This window comes from Struthio camelus, chromosome 29 (genome assembly GCF_040807025.1).
Source record: "Struthio camelus isolate bStrCam1 chromosome 29, bStrCam1.hap1, whole genome shotgun sequence".
Classification (NCBI taxonomy): Eukaryota; Metazoa; Chordata; class Aves; order Struthioniformes; family Struthionidae; genus Struthio; species Struthio camelus.
Genome location: NC_090970.1, coordinates 466300 through 486723, shown reverse-complemented (window position 1 = coordinate 486723; position 20424 = coordinate 466300). Strand labels below are relative to the sequence as shown.

At 68.2% G+C, this 20424-nt stretch overlaps 1 protein-coding gene across 8 annotated transcripts; it reads right to left on the bottom strand.

The window, feature by feature from the left end:
• Positions 1 to 4256: 4256 nt before the first annotated feature.
• On the bottom strand, positions 4257 to 19949 carry RBM23 (RNA binding motif protein 23). 8 transcript variants are annotated; one of them, XM_068921851.1, is made up of 16 exons: positions 19829 to 19949; positions 19049 to 19141; positions 18826 to 18906; positions 17228 to 17275; positions 17078 to 17139; positions 15704 to 15754; positions 15476 to 15616; positions 15165 to 15218; positions 14933 to 15050; positions 13296 to 13448; positions 12286 to 12423; positions 9252 to 9317; positions 8972 to 9167; positions 7432 to 7524; positions 5280 to 5364; positions 4257 to 4596 (listed from the first exon to the last, which is right to left on the bottom strand). In XM_068921851.1, the coding sequence occupies exons 2-16, from the start codon at positions 19082 to 19084 to the stop codon at positions 4593 to 4595; spliced, it is 1326 nt and encodes a 441-aa protein (XP_068777952.1). In that variant the 5' UTR covers positions 19085 to 19141; positions 19829 to 19949; the 3' UTR covers positions 4257 to 4592. The 8 variants fall into 8 exon arrangements, with proteins under 8 accessions (XP_068777952.1, XP_068777950.1, XP_068777953.1 ...); XM_068921849.1 differs by having other exon boundaries at positions 15704 to 15757; positions 19829 to 19926; XM_068921852.1 differs by having other exon boundaries at positions 15704 to 15757; positions 17078 to 17136; positions 19829 to 19926.
• Between the last annotated feature and the right edge of the window lie 475 nt (positions 19950 to 20424).

Sequence of the window (20424 nt, the reverse complement as noted above, 5' to 3'; positions counted from 1 at the left end):
GGCGGGCGGCGCCGGGCGAAGGCACCGGGGGGGCGGCGCCGCCGTCGGGGGGGGGGGGGGGGGGGACCGGGTGGGGGGGGCGCCCCTGCCGGCCGCCGGCAGCGCTGCACCGGACGCCTGGGCCCCTCCGGCAAAAGGGGTGTCCCGGACGCCTGGGCCCCTCTGAGGGGGGATCAACCCGGACGCCTGGGCCCCTCAGACGGGGGATCGGCCCGGACGCCTGGGCCCCTCTGGCAAAGGGGGTGTCCCGGACGCCTGGGCCCCCTCCCGACAGAGATCGGCTCGGACGCCTGGGCCCCTCCGGCAAATGGGGGGTCCCGGACGCCTGGGCCCCTCTGGCAAAGGGGGTGTCCCGGACGCCTGGGCCCCCTCCCGACAGAGGTCGGCCCGGACGCCTGGGCCCCTCTGGCAAAAGGGGTGTCCCAGACGCCTGGGCCCCTCTGAGGGGGGAATCGACCCGGACGCCTGGGCCCCTCAGACGGGGGATCGGCCCGGACGCCTGGGCCCCTCTGGCAAAGGGGGTGTCCTGGATGCCTCGGCCCCCTCCCGACAGAGATAGGCCCGGGCGCTTGGGTCCCTCTGGCAAAGGAGTGTCCTGGACGCCTGGGCCCCTCCGGCAAAAGGGGTGTCCCGGACGCCTGGCCCCCCCCCCCCGCCCCTGACTGAGATCGGCCCGGACGCCTGGGTCCCTCTGACAGGGGATCGGCCCGGACGCCTGGGTCCCTCTGGCAAAGGAGGTGTCCCGGACGCCTGGGCCCCCTCCTGACAGAGGTCGGCCCGGACGCCTGGGCCCCTCTGGCAAAGGGGGTGTCCCGGACGCCTGGGCCCCCTCCCGACAGAGATCAGCCCGGATGCCTGGGCCCCTCCGGCAAATGGGGTGTCCCGGACGCCTGGGCCCCTCTGAGGGGGGATCAACCCGGACGCCTGGGTCCTAATGGGAGTGGGGGGGGTGTGTCTCAGATGCCTGGGCCCCTCCAACAGGGATCAGCCCGGACGCCTGGGTCCTTCCAACGGAGGGGGGGGGGTATCCCGGACTCCTGGGCCCTTCTGGCAAAGGGGTGTCCCGGACGCCTGGGCCCCTCTGACGGGGGATCAGCCCGGACGCCTGGGTCCTGATGGGATTGAGGGGGGGTGACCTGGACACCTGGGCCCCCTGAAAAGGATCAGCCTGGATGCCTGGATCCCTTTGGCAAAGGGGTGTCCCGGACGCCTGGGCCCCTCTGACGGGGGATCAGCCCGGACACCTGGGCCCCTCCAGCAAAGGGGTGTCCCGGACACCTGGGTCCCGATGGGATTGGGGGGGTGTCCCGGACGCCTGGGCCCCCCCCTCAGTGATGGGGTTGAGGTGTCCCGAACGCCTGGGTCCCGTCAACAAAGGGGTGTCCTGGGTGCCTGGGCCCCCCCCCCCTCCCAGCAGAGACTAGCCCGGACGCCTGGGCCCCTCCAGCAAAGGGGTGTCCCGGACGCCTGGGCCCCTCGGCTGGGGTGGGGGAGGGGTGGCCAGACGGGTGGGGGAGGGGCGGCAGGATGTGGCTCCGTCGGCCCCGCTCAGCACTTTTTGCCGCCTGTCCCCTCCCGCTGACTCAGCGCCGGGCCCCGCCGCAGGCGAGCCCAGGCGTCCGGGGGACCCGACGTCACCCCCCCCCCCCTCCCCCGGCGGCTCCGACCCACCGGCTGCGCTGTCCTCAAGGGACCCAGGCGTCCGGGAAGGACCCAGGCGTCCGGGAGCTTCTGCCTCATAGGTCCCACTGCCCCCCTCCAAGGGACCCAGGCATCCAGGGGGCCCAGGCGTCCGGGGGGCCCAGGCGTCCGGGGGGCCCAGGCGTCTGGGAAGGACCCAGGCATCCAGAGGGGGGTCCAAGCATCCACGGGGCCCAGGCGTCCGGGAAGGACCCAGGCGTCCGGGGGGCCCAGGCGTCTGGGTGCTCCCCACTCTGCCTCCCCCCAAAAAGGGACCCAGGCGTCCGGGGGGCCCAGGCGTCCGGGAAGAACCCAGGCATCCGGGGGGGGGGGGTCCAAGCATCCAGAGGGCCCAGGTGTCTGGGAGCCTCTGCCCCATAGCTCCCATTGCCCCCCCCAAAAGGGACCCAGGCATCCGGGGGGCCCAGGCGTCCGGGGGGGGCCCAGGTGTCCAGGGGGCCCAGGCGTCTGGGTGCTCCCCGCTCTGCCTCCCCCCCCAAAAGGGACCCAGGCGTCCAGGGGGCCCAGGCGTCCGGGAAGGACCCAGGCATCCGGGAGCCTCTGCCCCATAGCTCCCACTGCCCCCCTCCAAGGGACCCAGGTGTCCGGGGAGGGGGGGGTCCAAGCATCCAGGGGGCCCAGGCATCCGGGTGCTCCCCACTCTGCCCCCCCCACAAAAGGACCCAGGCGTCCGGGGGGCCCAGGCGTCCGGGGGGGGCCCAGGCGTCCAGGGGGCCCAGGTGTCCGGGTGCTCCCCACTCTGCCCCCCCCCCCAAAAGGGACCCAGGCATCCGGGGGGCCCAGGTGTCCGGGGGGCCCAGGCGTCCGGGTGCCCCCACTCCACCCCTTGGGGAGGGGGGCACCGCTCGGGGGCGGGGCCAGGCGGCGGGGGCGGGGCTACGAGCACCTCCCCTAGGGAGGTCCCGGGGGGAGGGGTAGTGTGTGCGGGGGGGGGGGGGGGTCGGATGGCCCCGCCCCCAGGCGGTGACGTAGGAGGAGGGGTGGGGGCGGGGCCTGGCAGCACCGGAACCGCCCATAGGTGGCACTGGGGGAACTGGGAGAACTGGGGGGGAACTGGAGGGAACTGGGGGAACTGGGGGGACTGGGGGGAACTGGAGGAACTGGGAGGGACTGGAGGGACTGGGGGGAACTGGGAGGACTGGGGGGAACTGGGGGGACTGGGAGAACTGGGGGGGAACTGGAGGGAACTGGGGGGACTGGGGGGAACTGGGGGGACTGGGAGAACTGGGGGGACTGGGGGGAACTGGAGGAACTGGGAGGGACTGGGAGGGACTGGGGGGACTGGGAGGGACTGGGAGAACTGGGGGGCCTGGGGGGAACTGGAGGAACTGGGAGGGACTGGAGGGAACTGGGAGGACTGGGGGGAACTGGGGGGACTGGGAGAACTGGGGGGGACTGGGGGGACTGGGGGGAACTGGAGGAACTGGGAGGGACTGGAGGGACTGGGGGGAACTGGGAGGACTGGGGGGAACTGGGGGGACTGGGAGAACTGGGGGGGAACTGGAGGGAACTGGGGGGACTGGGAGAACTGGGGGGACTGGGAGGACTGGGGGGAACTGGAGGGAACTGGGGGGACTGGGAGAACTGGGGGGACTGGGAGAACTGGGGGGAACTGGAGGAACTGGGAGGGACTGGGAGGGACTGGGGGGAACTGGGAGGACTGGGGGGGACTGGGAGGGACTGGGGACTGGGAGAACTGGGAGGAACTGGGGGGAAACTGGGAAGGACTGGGGAGCACTGGGGAGCCTCCCCCCCCCCACCGTGGGGCCCAGGCGTCCCAGCGCCCCCCCCGGGACCCCCCCATCCCCCTCCCCCCCCCTTAAGGGCCCCCCACCCCTTTAAGACCAGCTGGCACCTCCCCTTTAAGGGTTCTGCCCCTTTAAGAGCCACGTGGCACCACCCCTTTAAGAGCCACCCTGCCCCTTTAAGAACCTGCCCCTTTAAGAACCTGCCCCTTTAAGGGCCACGCTGCCCCTTTAAGGCGGCGCTTCCCCTTTAAGAGCCCTTTAAAGGCGCCAGGGGGAGGGTGTTTTTTTGTCTGCCGCACTCGCGCACCCTTTCACCTTTAAAGGGTCCCCCCCACCCCAACCCCACCCCGGCCGCTTTTCTGTCCTCCGCACTTTCGCACGCGCGGTTTAAAGGCGTTGGCAGCTCGGGGGAAACGGCATTTTTTTTGTCCTCCGCGCAGTCGCCGCTTGCCCGCCGGGACCGCCTTAAAGCCTCCCCTTTAAGAGCGCCCACCCCTTTAAGGCCGCAGCCATATTGCCCCCCTGCCCCGCCCACATCCCGCTGCTAGGGTGTTATTTGTCCTCCTGACACTAAACAGGAACTTCTTAAAGTCCCCCCGGGCGGGGGGGGGGGGGAGTTGCCTCCTCCCCTTTAAGAGCGCTTCCCCTTTAAGACGGCCCCACCTCCCCTTTAAGGATGACCCCTCCCCTTTAAGGATGACCCCTCCCCTTTAAGAGGCCCTTAAAGGGGAAGGCGCAGAACCGCCCCCCCCCCCCCCCCGGGCCGGTTTCACGCGTTTTTCGCCTTTTTTTTTTTTTATTATTATTCGATTCCGATAAAGAAAAAAAAAAACCCAAAAAAACGTAAAATAAAGAGAAAACCCAGAAAAAAAAAAAAAAAAACCCGGGAGCCGGGGGGCGGGGCCAGCGGTGGCCCCGCCCCCTCGCCCCCTCCCCTCCCCCACGCCGGGGTGGGGGCTGCCCCGCCCTCCGCCCCTCCCCCTCGCCAACGGGGTGGTGGTGGTGGGGGGGGGGAGGGGCTCTGCCCCGCCAGGGGGCGGAGCCGGCGCGGCTCGAGAGGGGGGGCGGGGCCGGAGGAGGGGCGGGGCCGGAGGAGGAGGAGGGGGCGGAGCTTCCTCCCCTCGGGGTGAGGGCGGGGCCGCGTTACCTGGAAGGGGAGGGGGGAGAGAGGGAGGAGGGGGGGGTCAGCGCCATGGCCAAGCCCCGCCCCCCGCCACATAGCCCCGCCCACCGCCACATAGCCCCGCCCCCTCCCTTTCCCAGCCACCCTCCCTGGGGCCAAGCCCCGCCCCCAGAGCCAAGCCCCGCCCCCACCAGGTCTGCACAGCTGGGGGGGGAGAGGGCCCGCAGGCCCCGCCCCCTCGCACAAGCCCCGCCCCCAGAGCCCCGCCCCCTCATAAGCCCCACCCCCTCCAGCCAAGCCAGCCTGGCCCCAGGGGCTGCCTGCAGGACTCGCCCCCCCCCAAGGCGCTAGGCCACGCCCCCAGGTCTAAGCCCCGCCCCCTCAACCAAACCCCGCCCCCCAAGCCAAGCCCCGCCCCCCAAGCCAAGCCCCGCCCGCCCCCAGCAGCCGAGCGCAGGACGTCCTGCTCCTTGGGCTCCCCCAGGCCCCGCCCCCCAGTCCAGGCCCCGCCCCCAGCCCAAGCCCCGCCCCCCAGCCCAAGCCCCGCCCCCCCACCCAGCCGGCCCAGCCCCTCGCGCTGACTGCAGCACCCAGCCCAGCGGGGCTGTGGGTCCCGCCGCGCCCCGCCCCCCCGAGGAAGCCCCGCCCCCCAGGAAGCCCCGCCCCCCGAGGAAGCCCCGCCCCCCGAGGAAGCCCCGCCCCCTCACATGGTCTGGGGGGTGAAGAGCCCCGAGAGCTGGAGGCACTGGGACGCCAGGGTCTGCGAGGCCAGGTTCAGCGCCGGGCTCAGGGCTGGGGGGGGGGGGCGTCAGTGGGGCGGCCTGCCCCACAGCGAGCCCCCCACCGCCCCCTCCTGCCCCACAGCGAGCCCCCACCGCCCCCCTCAGCCCCACAGCCACCTCCAGCAACCCCCACCGCCCCACAGCGAGCCCCCCACGGACCCCTCCTGCCCCACAGCCACCCCCACCGGACCCCTCCGCCCCACAGCGAGCCCCCCACCGCCCCCTCCGCCCCACAGCGAGCCCCCCACGGACCCCCTCCTGCCCCACAGCCACCCCCACCGGACCCCTCCGCCCCACAGCGAGCCCCCACCGCCCCCCTCAGCCCCACAGCCACCACCACCGACCCCCTCCGCCCCACAGCGAGCCCCCACCAACCCCCTCCACCCCACAGCGAACCCCCCACAGCCCCCTCCGCCCCACAGCAAACCCCCACCAACCCCCTCCACCCCACAGCGAACCCCACAGACACCCTCTGCCCCACAGCCACCTCATAGGGACCCCCCCCAGCCCCATAGAGAGCCCCTCCAGACCCCACCCAGCCCCATACGGCCCCTCACCAGCCCCATAGACCCCCCCCAGCCCCACAGGGAGCCCCCCCAGACCCCACCCAGCCCCATAGGGCACCTCATCGGCCCCCCAGACCCCCTCGCCGGCCCCATAGGGACCCCCCCAGCCCCATAGGGACCCCCCCAGCCCCACAGAGAGCCCCTCCAGACCCCACCCAGCCCCATAGGGCACCTCATCAGCCCCACAGACCCCCCCAGCCCCATAGGGAGCCCCCCAGCCCCACAGGGAGCCCCCCAGACCTCACCCAGCCCCATAGGGCACCTCATCAGCCCCCCAGACCCCCTCGCCGGCCCCATAGGGACCCCCCCAGCCCCACAGAGAGCCCCTCCAGACCCCACCCAGCCCCATAGGGACCCCCCCAGCCCCACAGGGAGCCCCTCCAGACTGCACCGAACCCCATAGGGTGCATCATTGGCCCCCCAGACCCCCTCACCGGCCCCATAGGGACCCCCCCAGCCCCACAGAGAGCCCCTCCACACCCCACCCAGCCCCATTGGCCCCTCACCAGCCCCAGAGACCCCCCCAGCCCCACAGGGAGCCCCCCAGCCCCACAGGGAGCCCCCCAGACCTCACCCAGCCCCATAGGGCACCTCATCAGCCCCCCAGACCCCCTCGCCGGCCCCATAGGGACGCCCCCAGCCCCACAGAGAGCCCCTCCACACCCCACCCAGCCCCACAGGGACCCCCCCAGCCCCATAGGGACCCCCCCAGCCCCACAGGGAGCCCCTCCAGACCCCACCCAGCCCCATAGGGACCCCCCCAGCCCCACAGGGAGCCCCTCCAGACCGCACCGAACACCATAGGGTGCATCATCGGCCCCCCAGACCCCCTCGCCGGCCCCATAGGGACCCCCCCCAGCCCCACAGAGAGCCCCTCCAGACCCCACCCAGCCCCATAGGGACCCCCCCAGCCCCACAGGGAGCCCCTCCAGACCGCACCGAACACCATAGGGTGCATCATCGGCCCCCCAGACCCCCTCGCCGGCCCCATAGGGACCCCCCCCACCCCCACAGAGAGCCCCTCCACACCCCACCCAGCCCCATAGGGACCCCCCCAGCCCCACAGGGAGCCCCTCCAGACCTCACCCAGCCCCATAGGGCACCTCATCAGCCCCCCAGACCCCCTCGCCGGCCCCATAGGGACCCCCCCAGCCCCACAGAGAGCCCCTCCACACCCCACCCAGCCCCATAGGGACCCCCCCAGCCCCATAGGGACCCCCCCAGCCCCACAGGGAGCCCCTCCAGACCTCACCCAGCCCCATAGGGCACCTCATCAGCCCCCCAGACCCCCTCGCCGGCCCCATAGGGACCCCCCCAGCCCCACAGAGAGCCCCTCCAGACCCCACCCAGCCCCATAGGGACCCCCCCAGCCCCACAGGGAGCCCCTCCAGACCGCACCGAACCCCATAGGGCGCATCATCGGCCCCCCAGACCCCCTCGCCGGCCCCATAGGGACCCCCCCAGCCCCACAGGGAGCCCCCCCAGCCCCACAGGGACCCCCAGCAGCCTACCGGTGAGGGCGGCGGGGTTGAGGGCGCCCAGCGGCAGGGCGCCGTTGAGCTGCAGGGCGGCCTGGGCCGTGCCGGGCAGCTGCAGCCCCGAACCTGGGGGGCAGAGCGGGGTTTGGGGGGGGGGGGGGACACACACACACACGCCGTGGGGCAGGGCTGCCTCAGCCCCGCGCGTCTCCTCTAGCCCCAGAGATTTCCCCCCCCCTCCCCATCTGCTCCAGCCCCATAGATGGGCCCTGCATGCGCTCCGGCCCCATAGATACCCCCTCAGAGCTTCCCCCCGGCCCCATAGCTGCCCCATAAGGCCCACCCCAGGCCTAGAGATACCCCCTAACCTCCTTCCCAGCCCCACATACACCCCCTAACCCCCCTCCTAGCCCCATAGATAGCCCCTAACACCCCTCCCAGCCCCATAGATAGCCCCTAAAAAATAGCCAGCCCCACAGATAACCCCTAGGAGCCCTCCCAGCTTCATAGATAGCCCCTAATCTCCCTCCCAGCCCCATAGATACCCCTAGGAGACCCCCAAACCCATAAACACCCACTCGGTCACCCCCTTAGAGCCCCCCCTAGGCCCACAGCTGCCCCATAAGGCCCACCCCAGCCCCACAGATACCCCATAACCTCCCTCCCAGCCCCATAAATACCCCCCTAGGAGCCCTCTCAGCCCCATAGGTACCCCCTAACCCCCCTCCTGGCCCCATAAATACCCCCTAGGAGCCCTCCCAGCCCCATAGGTACCCCCTAGAAGACCGCCGGCCCCATAGACCGCTGCCCCCCCTCCCCGGGCCACTCCCTCACAGCCACCCCAGCCCCACGGCTGCCCCATAGGGCCCCATGCACCCCAAAGATACCACCTAGGAGCCTTCTCAGCCCCACAGACAGCCCCTAGGAGACCCCCAAACCCATAAACACCCCCTGTGTCACCCCCTCAGAGCCCTCCCAGCCCCACAGCTGCCCCATAGGGCCCATCCCAGCCCCACAGATACCGCCAGGAGCCCTCCCAGCCCCATAGTACCCCCAACCCCCCTCCCAGCCCCAAAAATACCACCTAGGAGACCCCCAGCCCCATAGATAACCTTTGGGCCACCCCCTCACAGCCCCCCAGGGCCCCATCCAGACCCACAGATACCTCCTAGGAGACCCCCCCCAGCCCCACAGATAACCCCTAGCGCACCCCATTCAGCCTCCTAGAGACCCCCAGGTCCCACAAAACCCTTCTCCCACCCACCCCAGCCCCACAGGGCCCCATCCAGACCCACAGATACCTCCTAGAAGACCCCCCAGCCCCACAGATAACCCCTAGCGCACCCCATTCAGCCTCCTAGAGACCCCCAGGTCCCACAAAACCCTTCTCCCACCCACCCCAGGCCCACAGGGCCCCATCCAGACCCACAGATACCTCCTAGGAGACCCCCCCCAGCCCCACAGATAACCCCCAGCGCACCCCATTCAGCCTCCTAGAGACCCCCAGGTCCCACAAAACCCTTCTCCCACCCAGCCCAGCCCCACGGCTGCCCCACAGGGCCCCCTCCCCAACCTTCGGCCAACTTGGCCATGAGCTGGAGACGCCCGGTGGCCCCGGCCAGCTCGGCTTCCTCGTTGCCCTCGGGGAAGGTGATGTCGGTGGTGCCGTCGAGGCGCTCCGTCACCTGCCCCACGCGCATGGGGCGGCCGGCCAGCTCGAAGCCGTTGAGCTGCTCCAGGGCCCGGCGGGCGCACTCGGCCTCGGCGAACTGCGGGCGACGGTGGTGGGTCGGGGTGGTGGGGGGGGGACGTCAAGGAGGGGGACGCAGCGAGGGGACGGGGAGGCCGCTCACCGTGATGAAGCCGTAGCCCTTGGACTGGCCCGTGTCGGGGTCTCGCATCAGCACGATGCTGTCGATCTGGCGGCGGGAGACGGGAGAGGGGTCGGCGGCGCGGCCCGGCTTCCTGCGGCCACCCGGAGGTGGCCACCGGGAAGGTGGGAGGTCCCCGTAGGGTTTCGGGGTGCTCAGTTGCGTCCCCAGGAGCCAACCGTGGCCCTACGGCCTCCTCAGACCACGTCCACACCACCCAAACGCGACCTTAGATCCCTCAACCATCTCCCCATTGCCCAATCTTGTGCCTGCGGCCCCCAAACCACGTCCCCACCACCCAAACGTGGCCCTAGGTCCCTCAACCACCTCCCCATCACCCAATCTTGTGCCTGTGGCCCCCAAACCGCGTCCCCACCACTCAAACGCGGCCTTAAGTTCTTCAAACATCTCCCCATTGCCCAATCTTGTGCCTGCGGCTCCCAAACCATGTCCCCACCACTCAAACGCAGCCTTAGGTCCCTCAACTGCGTCCCCACCACCCAAACGCGGCCTTAAGTCCTTCAACCATCTCCCCATTGCCCAACCTTGTCCCTGTGGCCCCCAAACCGCGTCCACACCACCCAAACACGGCCTTAAGTCCTTCAAACATCTCCCCACCGCCCAACCTTGTCCCTGTGGCCTCCAAACCACGTCCCCACCACCCAAACACAGCCTTAGGTCCCTCAACTGCGTCCCCACCACCCAAACGCAGCCTTAGATCCTTCAACCATCTCCCCATCGCCCAATCGTGTGCCTGTGGCCCCCAAACTACGTCCCCACCACCCAAACGCGGCCCCAGGTCCCTCAACTGCGTCCCCACCACCCAAACGCGGCCCCAGGTCCCTCAACTGCGTCCCCACCACCCAAACGCGGCCCCAGGTCCCTCAACCATCTGCCCATCACCCAACCTTGTCCCTGTGGCCCCCAAACTACGTCCCCGGGAGCCAACCGTGGCCCTATGGCCCCCAAATCGCGTCCCCACCACCCAAGCACGGCCTTAGGACCCTCAATCACCTCCCCATCACCCAATCTTGTGCCTGCGGCCCCCAAACCACGTCCCCACCACCCAAACGTGGCCTTAAGTCCTTCAACCATCTCCCCACCGCCCAACCTTGTCCCTGTGGCCTCCAAACCACGTCCCCACCACCCAAACGCAGCCTTAGGTCCCTCAACCGCGTCCCCACCACCCAAACGCGGCTTTAGATCCTTCAACCATCTCCCCATCGCCCAATCGTGTGCCTGCAGCCCCCAAACTACGTCCCCACCACCCAAACGCGGCCCCAGGTCCCTCAACTGCGTCCCCACCACCCAAACGCAGCCCCAGGTCCCTCAACTGCGTCCCCACCACCCAAACGCGGCCCCAGGTCCCTCAACTGCGTCCCCACCACCCAAACGCGGCCCCAGGTCCTTCAACCATCTGCCCATCACCCAACCTTGTCCCTGTGGCCCCCAAACTACGTCCCCGGGAACCAACAGTGGCCCTATAGCCCCCAAATCGCGTCCCCACCACCCAAGCACGGCCTTAGGACCCTCAATCACCTCCCCATCACCCAATCTTGTGCCTGCGGCCCCCAAACCACGTCCCCACCACCCAAACGCAGACTTAGATCCTTCAACCATCTCCCCACCGCCCAATCTTGTGCCTGCGGCCCCCAAACCACGTCCCCACCACCCAAACGTGGCCCTAGGTCCCTCAACCACCTCCCCATCACCCAATCTTGTGCCTGTGGCCCCCAAACCGCGTCCCCACCACTCAAACGCGGCCTTAAGTTCTTGAAACATCTCCCCATTGCCCAATCTTGTGCCTGCGGCTCCCAAACCATGTCCCCACCACCCAAACGCAGACTTAGGTCCCTCAGCTGCGTCCCCACCACCCAAATGCGGCCTTAGATCCTTCAACCATCTCCCCATCGCCCAATCGTGTGCCTGTGGCCCCCAAACCGCGTCCCCACCACCCAAACGCGGCCTTAGATCCTTCAACCATCTCCCCATTGACCAATCTTGTGCCTGTGGCCCCCAAACTGCGTCCCCACCACCCAAACGCAGCCCCAGGTCCCTCAACTGCGTCCCCACCACCCAAACGCGGCCCCAGGTCCCTCAACCATCTGCCCATCACCCAACCTTGTCCCTGTGGCCCCCAAACTACGTCCCCGGGAGCCAACCGTGGCCCTACGGCCCCCAAACCGTGTCCCCACCACCCAAACACCGCCTTAGGACCCTCAATCACCTCCCCATCACCCAATCTTGTGCCTGCGGCCCCCAAACTATGTCCCCACCACCCAAACGCAGCCTTAGATCCTTCAACCATCTCCCCATCACCCAATCGTGTGCCTGCGGCCCCCAAACCACGTCCCCACCACCCAAACGCGGCCTTAGATCCTTCAACCATCTCCCCATTGACCAATCTTGTGCCTGCAGCCCCCAAACCACGTCCCCACCACCCAAACGCGGCCTTAGATCCTTCAACCATCTCCCCATTGACCAATCTTGTGCCTGCGGCCCCCAAACCACGTCCCCACCACCCAAACACAGCCTTAGATCCTTCAACCATCTCCCCACCGCCCAATCTTGTTCCTGTCTCTCCTAAACCGTGTCTCTGTGACCCAACTGCATCTCCGAGACCTCATCTCTGTGACACAACCATGTTTCTACACTCTCCGTTCCCCCCAAACGTGTCCCCCGTGCCCCAAACGTGTCCCTACACCCCCAAACCGGGTCCTTTCAACCCATCCTAATCTTTGCATCTCCCAAACTGCATCTCCACAATCTAACCACGTCCCCGTGTCCCACAACCACGTCCTCCTGCGCGACCCCGTCCCCGTCGTCTCCCCCCAACCGCGTCCCCGCGACCCAACCGTGGCCTCGCTCCCCCCCCAAACCGCCTCCCCGCAACCCTGCTCCGTCCCTACTTCCCCCCCGAACACGTCCTCCGCGATGCCGCCATCTCCTTACGTTCCCCCCCCCCAACCACGTCCCCGTGCCCCCCGAGCGCGTCCCCCCGGCCCCACCGGGGCACCTTGCCGAAGGGCTCGAAGATGCCGCGCAGCATCTCCTTGGTGATGTTGCAGTGGAGGGAGCCCACGTAGAGGCGCATGGGGCCGCCGCTGCCCTTCTGCAGGTTGTTGGCCATGGCCGCCAGCCGGTTCTTCTCCGCCTGGGGGTGGGGGGCAGGTGGTCAGAGTGGGGTCCCCGGCCCCACGGCTGCCCCACGGCCGCCCCGGGCTTGTGGTGGACTCCCCAGCCCCACGGCGCTCTCCAAACCCATAGGACTCTCTCGACGCCGCGGGAGTTCCTCAGCCCCACGGCACCCCGCTGAGCCCCATGGGGGGGCCCCCCAAACCCTATAGGGTCCCCCCAGCCCCACAGCACCCCACTGAGCCCCATGGAACACCCCGAAACCCCATAGAGTCCCCCCAACCCCACAGCACCCCATTGAGCCCCATGGGGGCCCACCAAACCCCATAGGGTCCCCCCATGGCACCCCACTGAGCCCCATGGGGGGCCCCCCAAACCCCATAAGAGTCCCCCCAGCCCCACAGCATCCCATTGAGCCCCATGGAACACCCCCAAACCCCATAGGGTCCCCCCAGCCCCACAGCACCCCATTGAGCCCCATGGGGGCCCACCAAACCCCATAGGGTCCCCCCAGCCCCACAGCACCCAACTGAGCCCCATGGGGGGCTCCCAAACCCCATAGAGTCCCCCCAGCCCCACAGCACCCAACTGAGCCCCATGGGGGGCTCCCAAACCCCATAGGGTTCCCCCAGCCCCACAGCACCCAACTGAGCCCCATGGGGGGCTCCCAAACCCCATAGGGTCCCCCCAGACCCACAGCACCCTGCTGGGACCCATGGAGCCCCCCCAAACCCCATAAGAGTCCCCCCAGCCCCACGGCAGCCCACCTGGGAGACCGGGACGACGACGGGCACCCCGAGGAGATGCTGCCCCATCGCGACCGCCTCCCCCCTATCGCCCCGGGGCGCCCCAGCCCCACGGCGGCTTCCCCCCAGCCCCATGGCGGCCCACCTGGGAGGCCTGGACGATGATGGGCACGCCGAGGAGGCGCTGGCCCGTGAGGCCGATGGCCAGGGGCACCGACTGGATCTCGCAGAACTCCACGTAGGCGATGCCCTTGGAGCGCCGCGAGTTGCGGTCCGAGATGATCCGCACGTCCCGCACCTGCGCCGGGGACACGGGGACCCTCGTCGTTCCCCCCACCCCCCAAAACACGAGCCCGCGGCCCGAGCCGGGGATGCCGCGCGGCGGGAGGGACCGCGAGGGTGACAAAAGTCCCCAAAAAAAGCATCCAGAAGGACGTGAGGCGGTTGGTGGCCACGTGGAGGTGGCCAAACGTCTCAGGGAAGGGACAGGAGACACTGGAGGGGATGCAAAGTGGCCAGGAGAGGACAGTGGCTCCTAAGAGGTGACGGTGGCCCTGACAAGCGGACTAGGGGGACCAGGACGGGGCCACGAGCTGCCTGGGCGTCCCCAAAACGCCCCGAGAGGGACACGAAGCACTTGGAGATGCCAAGCGGCGAGCAAGAAGACCCTGAGAAGGGACACCAAGCGCTTGGTGGCCACGTGGAGGTGACCAGATGCTCCACGGAGGTGACAAGGTGGTGGCCGCTGGCCCCAGAAGCAAGATGGGGGTCCCAAGGAGGTGACGGTGGCCCTGACGAGTGGACTAGGGGGACCAGGACGGGGCCACGAGCTGCCTGGGCGTCCCCAAAACGCCCCGAGAGGGACACAAAGCACTTGGAGATGCCAAGCGGTGAGCAAGAAGACCCTGAGAAGGGACACCAAGCGCTTGGTGGCCACGTGGAGGTGACCAGATGCTCCACGGAGGTGACAAGGCGGTGGCCGCTGGCCCCAGAAGCAAGATGGGGGCCCCAAGGAGGTGACGGTGGCCCTGACGAGTGGACTAGGGGGACCAGGACGGGGCCACGAGCTGCCTGGGCGTCCCCAAAACGCCCCGAGAGGGACACGAAGCACTTGGAGATGCCAAGCGGCGAGCAAGAAGACCCTGAGAAGGGACACCAAGCGCTTGGTGGCCACGTGGAGGTGACCAGATGCTCCACGGAGGTGACAAGGTGGTGGCCGCTGGCCCCAGAAGCAAGATGGGGGCCCCAAGGAGGTGACGGTGGCCCTGACGAGTGGACTAGGGGGACCAGGACGGGGCCACGAGCTGCCTGGGCGTCCCCAAAACGCCCCGAGAGGGACACCAAGCACTTGGAGATGCCAAGCGGCCAGTAAGAAGACCCTGAGAAGGGACACCAAGCGCTTGGTGGCCACGTGGAGGTGACCAGATGCTCCACGGAGGTGACAAGGCGGTGGCCGCTGGCCCCAGAAGCAAGATGGGGGCCCCAAGGAGGTGACGGTGGCCCTGACGAGTGGACTAGGGGGACCAGGACGGGGCCACGAGCTGCCTGGGCGTCCCCAAAACGCCCCGAGAGGGACACGAAGCACTTGGAGATGCCAAGCGGCCAGTAAGAAGACCCTGAGAAGGGACACCAAGCGCTTGGTGGCCACGTGGAGGTGACCAGACGTCCCACGGAGGCGACAGGCGGCCGCGAGGGCGACGCGAGGTGGCCGCCGGTCCCAAAAAACGGGACAGGGGTCCCAAGACCACGAGGTGGCCCCGGCTCAAGTCGGTGAGCCCTCACCTTGCCCACGGCGGAGAAGAAGTCCTCGAGGTCGCGGGGACGGATGCGGGCGGCCAGCTGCATGCAGAAGACGGTGCGGGCGTCGCGCTCCTCGGGGCTGAGGCTGCCCAGCGGCTCCCTGCGGCGGCGACGCGGGGTGGGGGGGGGCACGCGTCACCACCCCACCTCGCCGTCCCCGGACCGGGGAGGGACGCGGGCGTCACCCCCTTCCCGCCCCGGCGTCCCCACTCACCGCACGGGGCTCTTCTCCCGGTAGAGCGGGCTCTTGCTGTGGCCGAAGCGGCGCCTGGAGGAGGGCGGGGGGTCAAACGACGGAGGAGCGGGTGAGGGCGGGCGCGAGGGGACAGGCGGGGACAAAAAGCCACCGCGGCGCCCACGGGCGCCGAGGGGAGGGGAGGCGGCGCGGGGGCCGAAGCGGCGCCGAAAAAACAGCGGTGCGGCGGACGAAGAGGAGGGAAAAAGGGAGAAAGCGGGCGCGGACACGGGAAGGACACGGGAAGGACACGGGAAGGACACGGGAAGGACACGGGAAGGACACGGTACCGGGCTCTCTCCTCCCGCCGGCGCTCCCGGCTGCGGGAACGGCTGCCCCGCCGGCGCTCCCGGCTCCGGCTGCGGTGGCGGCTCCGGCGGTCCCGGCTGCGGCTCCGGCGACGCCGGTCCCTGTCCCGGTCCCGGCTCCGGCTGGAAACGGCGTCACCGTGAGACCCCCCCCCCCGCCTCGGGGGCGTCACCGCGAGACCCCCCCCACCCTCGGCGGCGTCACCCTACCTGTGTCTGTGGTCACGGCTCCGGCTCCGGCTCCGGCTCCTCTTCTTCCTGCTGCTGCCGCCGGAAACGGGGCTCAGCGACCTCCCGATTCGCCCCAAAATCTCCCCTTACGCCACCCGCTTCGAGCGCCCCCTAAACCCCACGGGCCCCCCCTTAAATAGCCTTAAACCCCCCCCAAATCCTCCCAATTCCTCCTTTGGCAACATCCCAAATAGCCCCACGAGCCCCGCTGCCCCATTTCCCCGATATCCCCCCCAAATTCCCTTCGTTGTTTTCCCCAAACCTCTCTCCGCGTCCCGCTTTGCTCCCAAAAACCTTCAGTTCCCCCAAAACCTTTAATTCTTTTTAAAAACCTTATTGCTTCCTGAGTCTTCTTACTAAGTTTTCAACCTGTGCTGTTGTTTTTACGGAAATCCTGCCCCCACCCCCAAATTTTGCCCAGAAAACCCTCGTTGTTCCCCCGTCGCCTCCTCCGTTGCCCCAATCGCCCCCCAAATCGTGTGAACTGCCCCCAAATCCCACGACCCGCCCCCCAAATCGCGTGAATCTCCCCCAAATCGCGCGCGCCGCCCCCCAAATCCCGTGAATCGCCCCCTAAATCTCATGAATTGTCCCCCCCCCGAATCACATCGCTGCCTCTCAAAATCCTGCAGTTTCCTTAATCCTGTGAATCATCCCCCAAATCCTATGAATCGTCCCCAAATCGGGCGAATCCCTCCCAAAATCCCGTGAATCGGGCCCAAACGGTATGAATCCCCTCCCCCAAATCCCGTGAATCACCCCCATGTCGTGTGAGCTGCCCCCAAATCCTACGAATCGTCCTCTAAATCTCATGAATTACCCCCAAATCACATCAATCCCTCCCAAACTCCTGTAATTTCCTAAATCCCGGGAATCGTCCCCAAAATCCTACAAATCCCCCCCAAACTGCGTGACTCGTCCCCCAAAACCCCATGAATCACCCCCAAATCCTATGAATCATCCCCAAATCAGGCAAATTCCCCCCCCAAAATCTCACGAATCACCCCCCAATGATGGGAATCCCCCCAAACTCCTGGGAATCGCCCCCAAATCGGGCAAATCCCTCCCAAAATCCTGTGACTTGTCCCCAAACCGTATGAATCCCCCCAAAATCCCGTGAATCGTCCCCAAATCGGGCAAATCCCCCCCAAAACCCCATGAATCACCCCCCCAAATCATGGGAATCCCCTTCCAAGTCCCGTGAATCATCCCCAAATCAGGCGAATCCCCCCCAAAATCCCGTGAACCGTCCCCAAATCGTATGAATTCCCCCCCCGCCCCCCAAAATCACGTGAAGCGCTCCAAATCCCCCAAACCATCCCCAAAATGCCGTGCATCGCCCCCGGAGCTGACCTGCTCCCGCTGCTGCTCCCGCTCTCCTTCTTGGCCTCCTTGTTCTGCTCCTCCGCCGGCTGCTGCGGGAAGGGGGGGGACGGCGATGAGACCCCCCCGGCACCCCAAAATTGCCCCCCGGCACCCCAAAATTACCCCCCTCGACCTCACCTGCGCCGCGGGGGCCTCGGTCGGCACCTTGGAGGGGCCGGGCTGCGCCTGGGGGGGGAGCGGAGACGTCAGAGCCGCGCGGAGGGGCCCCAAAATCCCCGTTTTAACGCTCGAAACCCCCCCGGGGGGGATCCTGGAGACCCCGAACGCGACTTCAGACAGCGCCCCCCCCCCCCGGCAACCCCAAAACCCTAAAACCGGCCCCAAAACGTCTTCAGGTGAGCGCCAGCTCTTGGGAAAACCCCCGAAACGCCTTCGGGTGACCCCAAACTGGTCTCTTAAGGGTGACAGCGTCAAGGGTAACCCGAAATTGTCCCCTCCCCCCTCCCCACGGGTGACCCCAGACCCATAAGGACCCCAATCTCGCCCACATTGAGCCCAAAACCCTAAGGGTGCCCTCCCCCCCCAAGTGACCCCAAAGCCCTACGAGTGACCCCCAAACCGCCTTCAAACTACCCCAAGTCCCCCAAAGTGTCGGCCAAGGCCCTTTCCAGCGCTTCAGGTGACCCCAAAACTCCTCAAATCCAGCCCAAATCCGTAAGGGTGCCCCCGAGCGGGCTTTAAGGGGCCCCAAACTCATCAAGTTGGCCCAAAATCCCTCCAAGTGGCCCCAAGTTCATAAGAACGGCCCCAAAACTCCTACATGTATCTCAACCTCTTCCTAAGGGAGCCCAGTTCTCCTGAAATGACCCCAAAAACCCTCCCAGTGGCCCCAAACCCCTAAGAACGGCCCCCAAATGCCTAAGAACGACCCAAGGCTCCTCTAAAGGACCCCAATCCTTCTGGAATGACCCCAAAAACCCTCCCAGTGGCCCCAAGCCCCTAAGAACGGCCCCCAAGTGCCTAAGAACGACCCAAGGCTCCTCTAAAGGACCCCAATCCTTCTGGAATGACCCCAAAAACCCTCCCAGTGGCCCCAAACCCCTAAGAATATCCCCTAAATGCCTAAAAACGAGCCAAGCTCCTGCTAAGAAACCCCAATTCTCCTGAAATGACCCCCAAAACCCTTAAAGCGGCCCCAAATCCCTACGAACGGCCCAAGCGCTTTCTAAGGGACCCCAATCCTCCCGAAACGACCCCAAAAAACCCCTGAAGCGGCCCCAAACCCCTACGAGCGGCCTCCAAATACCTAGAAATGACCCAAGCGCTTTCTAAGGGACCCCAATTCTCCCGAAACGACCCCCAAACTCCCCAAGTGGCCCCAAATGCCTAATGGGCTGGCCCCCAAAAGCCTAAAAATGACCCAAGTGCCCTCTAAAAAGCTCCAATCCTGCTGAAATTACCCCCAAAATCCTTAAGGTCCTCCAGCTCCCTAAAAATTACTCAGGCTCCCTCCCAGGGACTCCAAACCTGCCGAAATAACCCCCCAAAACTCATCCAGTGGCCTCAAATCCTTAAAAACGAGCCCAAATGCTCAAAAGTGACCCCAGCACTGTCTAGGAGACCCCAATTCTCCTGAGCTGTCCCCAAAAAGCCTTGAAGTGGCCCCAAACCCCTACGGGCGGCCCCCCAAGGCCTAAAAACAAGCCGAGCCCCCTCTGAGGGACCCCAAGCGCCCCAAAGGGGCCCCCAAAGGACCCCAACCCCCCCCCCTTCACCTCCTCCTTCTTGTAGGGCGCCTCCAGCATGGCCTCGATGACGATATCGAAGTCGTCCGACGTCATGGCGTCCGCCTGGGCCTGGCGGGGGGGGGGGGGGGTGGAAAGTGTGGGTGGGTGGTGGGGGGACATCACGGCCCCCGTTGTCGCCCCCCACCCCGTCCCAAAACCCCCTGACCCCCTCCTCCTCCTCCTCCTCCTCCTCACCCCCTCCCCAGCTCACCGGGTCCTGCAGCGGGTTCGAGCCGCCCGGCTCCATTTCGGGGCGGGTTGGGCTGGGGGGGCGCCCCCCCTCGACGGCTGGCCCGGGCGCTTCCTGGTCGGTAAAGGACGGTCACTGGCAGAGCCAAAAACGCCACGATTCGCCCCAAAACGGACAGCCCCCCCCCCCCCCAAAAAACCTCCTTTCCCCCTGCTTGGCCTCCACCTGCTCCAGAAACAACCACCTCCCCCCAACAAGCGCCCCCAAGCCCCGCCCCCTCCCCTATAGCCACGCCCCTCCCCTATAGCCACGCCCCCTCCTCTATAGCCCCCCCCCACTCTCCATAGCCCCACCCCTTCTCTATCACCCCCCCCCCGAGCCCCCTTCCCCACCTTAGGGAGCACCCCCAAGCCCCGCCCCCCACCCCAAGCCCCGAAGCCCCGCCCCCCGGCGGCCTAAGCCCCGCCCACTCACCCCCCCCCCCACCCCGCTCGAAGACCCCCCCCCCCAAAGGCGCGCGCGCGCACCCCGACCCGGTTGCGGCCCGGCCCCGCCCCCTTCGCGGCCCCGCCCCCAGGCGGCGCGCGGGGGAGGGGGAGGGGAGCGCAGCCCCGCGCAGGCGCACTTAGCCTCCCTCCCCCCCCCCACCCCCGGCACCTTCCCCGCTTCAGCTGGCGGCGCTGCTTCTCCCCCCCCCCCCAAAAAAAAAAAAACACCCGGTCCCTCCCTCCCCCTCCTCCTCCGCCGGCGCTGACGTCATCACCGGGCCCCGTGACGTCCCCTTCGCGGCCCGGCGCTCACCCGGCCCCACTCGGCTGGCGGCGGCGGCGGCGGCGGCAGCGGCGGCGGCCGGACGCGGCGCTAAGATGGCGGCGGCCTCCAGAACCTTCCCCCCCCTCCCACCCCGCACTGCCCCCCCGCCGCCGCCGCCGCCGCGCAGGCGCGCGCCGCGCCCCGCCCCCGCCGCCCGCCCATTGGGCCGCGCCGCCGCCGCCCCATTGGCCGGAGCCCGCGAGGCGGTGGAAGGGAGGAAGGGGTGGGGGGGGGAAGGGAGGGGCGGGCGTGTTGTCGGCGGCGCCGCCGCTCATTGGCTGAGGAGCCGCCGAGGGCGGGGCGGCTGGCGCTGATTGGCCCGGCTGCCGGGAAGCAGGCGGGACTCGCCGGGCCCTTCCGCGCGGCGGCGGAGGAGGGGAGCGGGGTGGGCGGGGGAGGCAGCGCCGAGGGGAGAGCCCTGATTGGCCGCCCGAACGGGAGGCGGGCCGCGAGCGGCCGAGGGCCCGCTTGATTGGCTCGGGCGAGCCCGCCGCTGATTGGCTCGGAGCGCCGCGGCTCCTAGCGCTGATTGGCTGCAGCCGGCAGGGAGGGCGGGCGACGAGCGTGACCTCTACCCCCGGGAA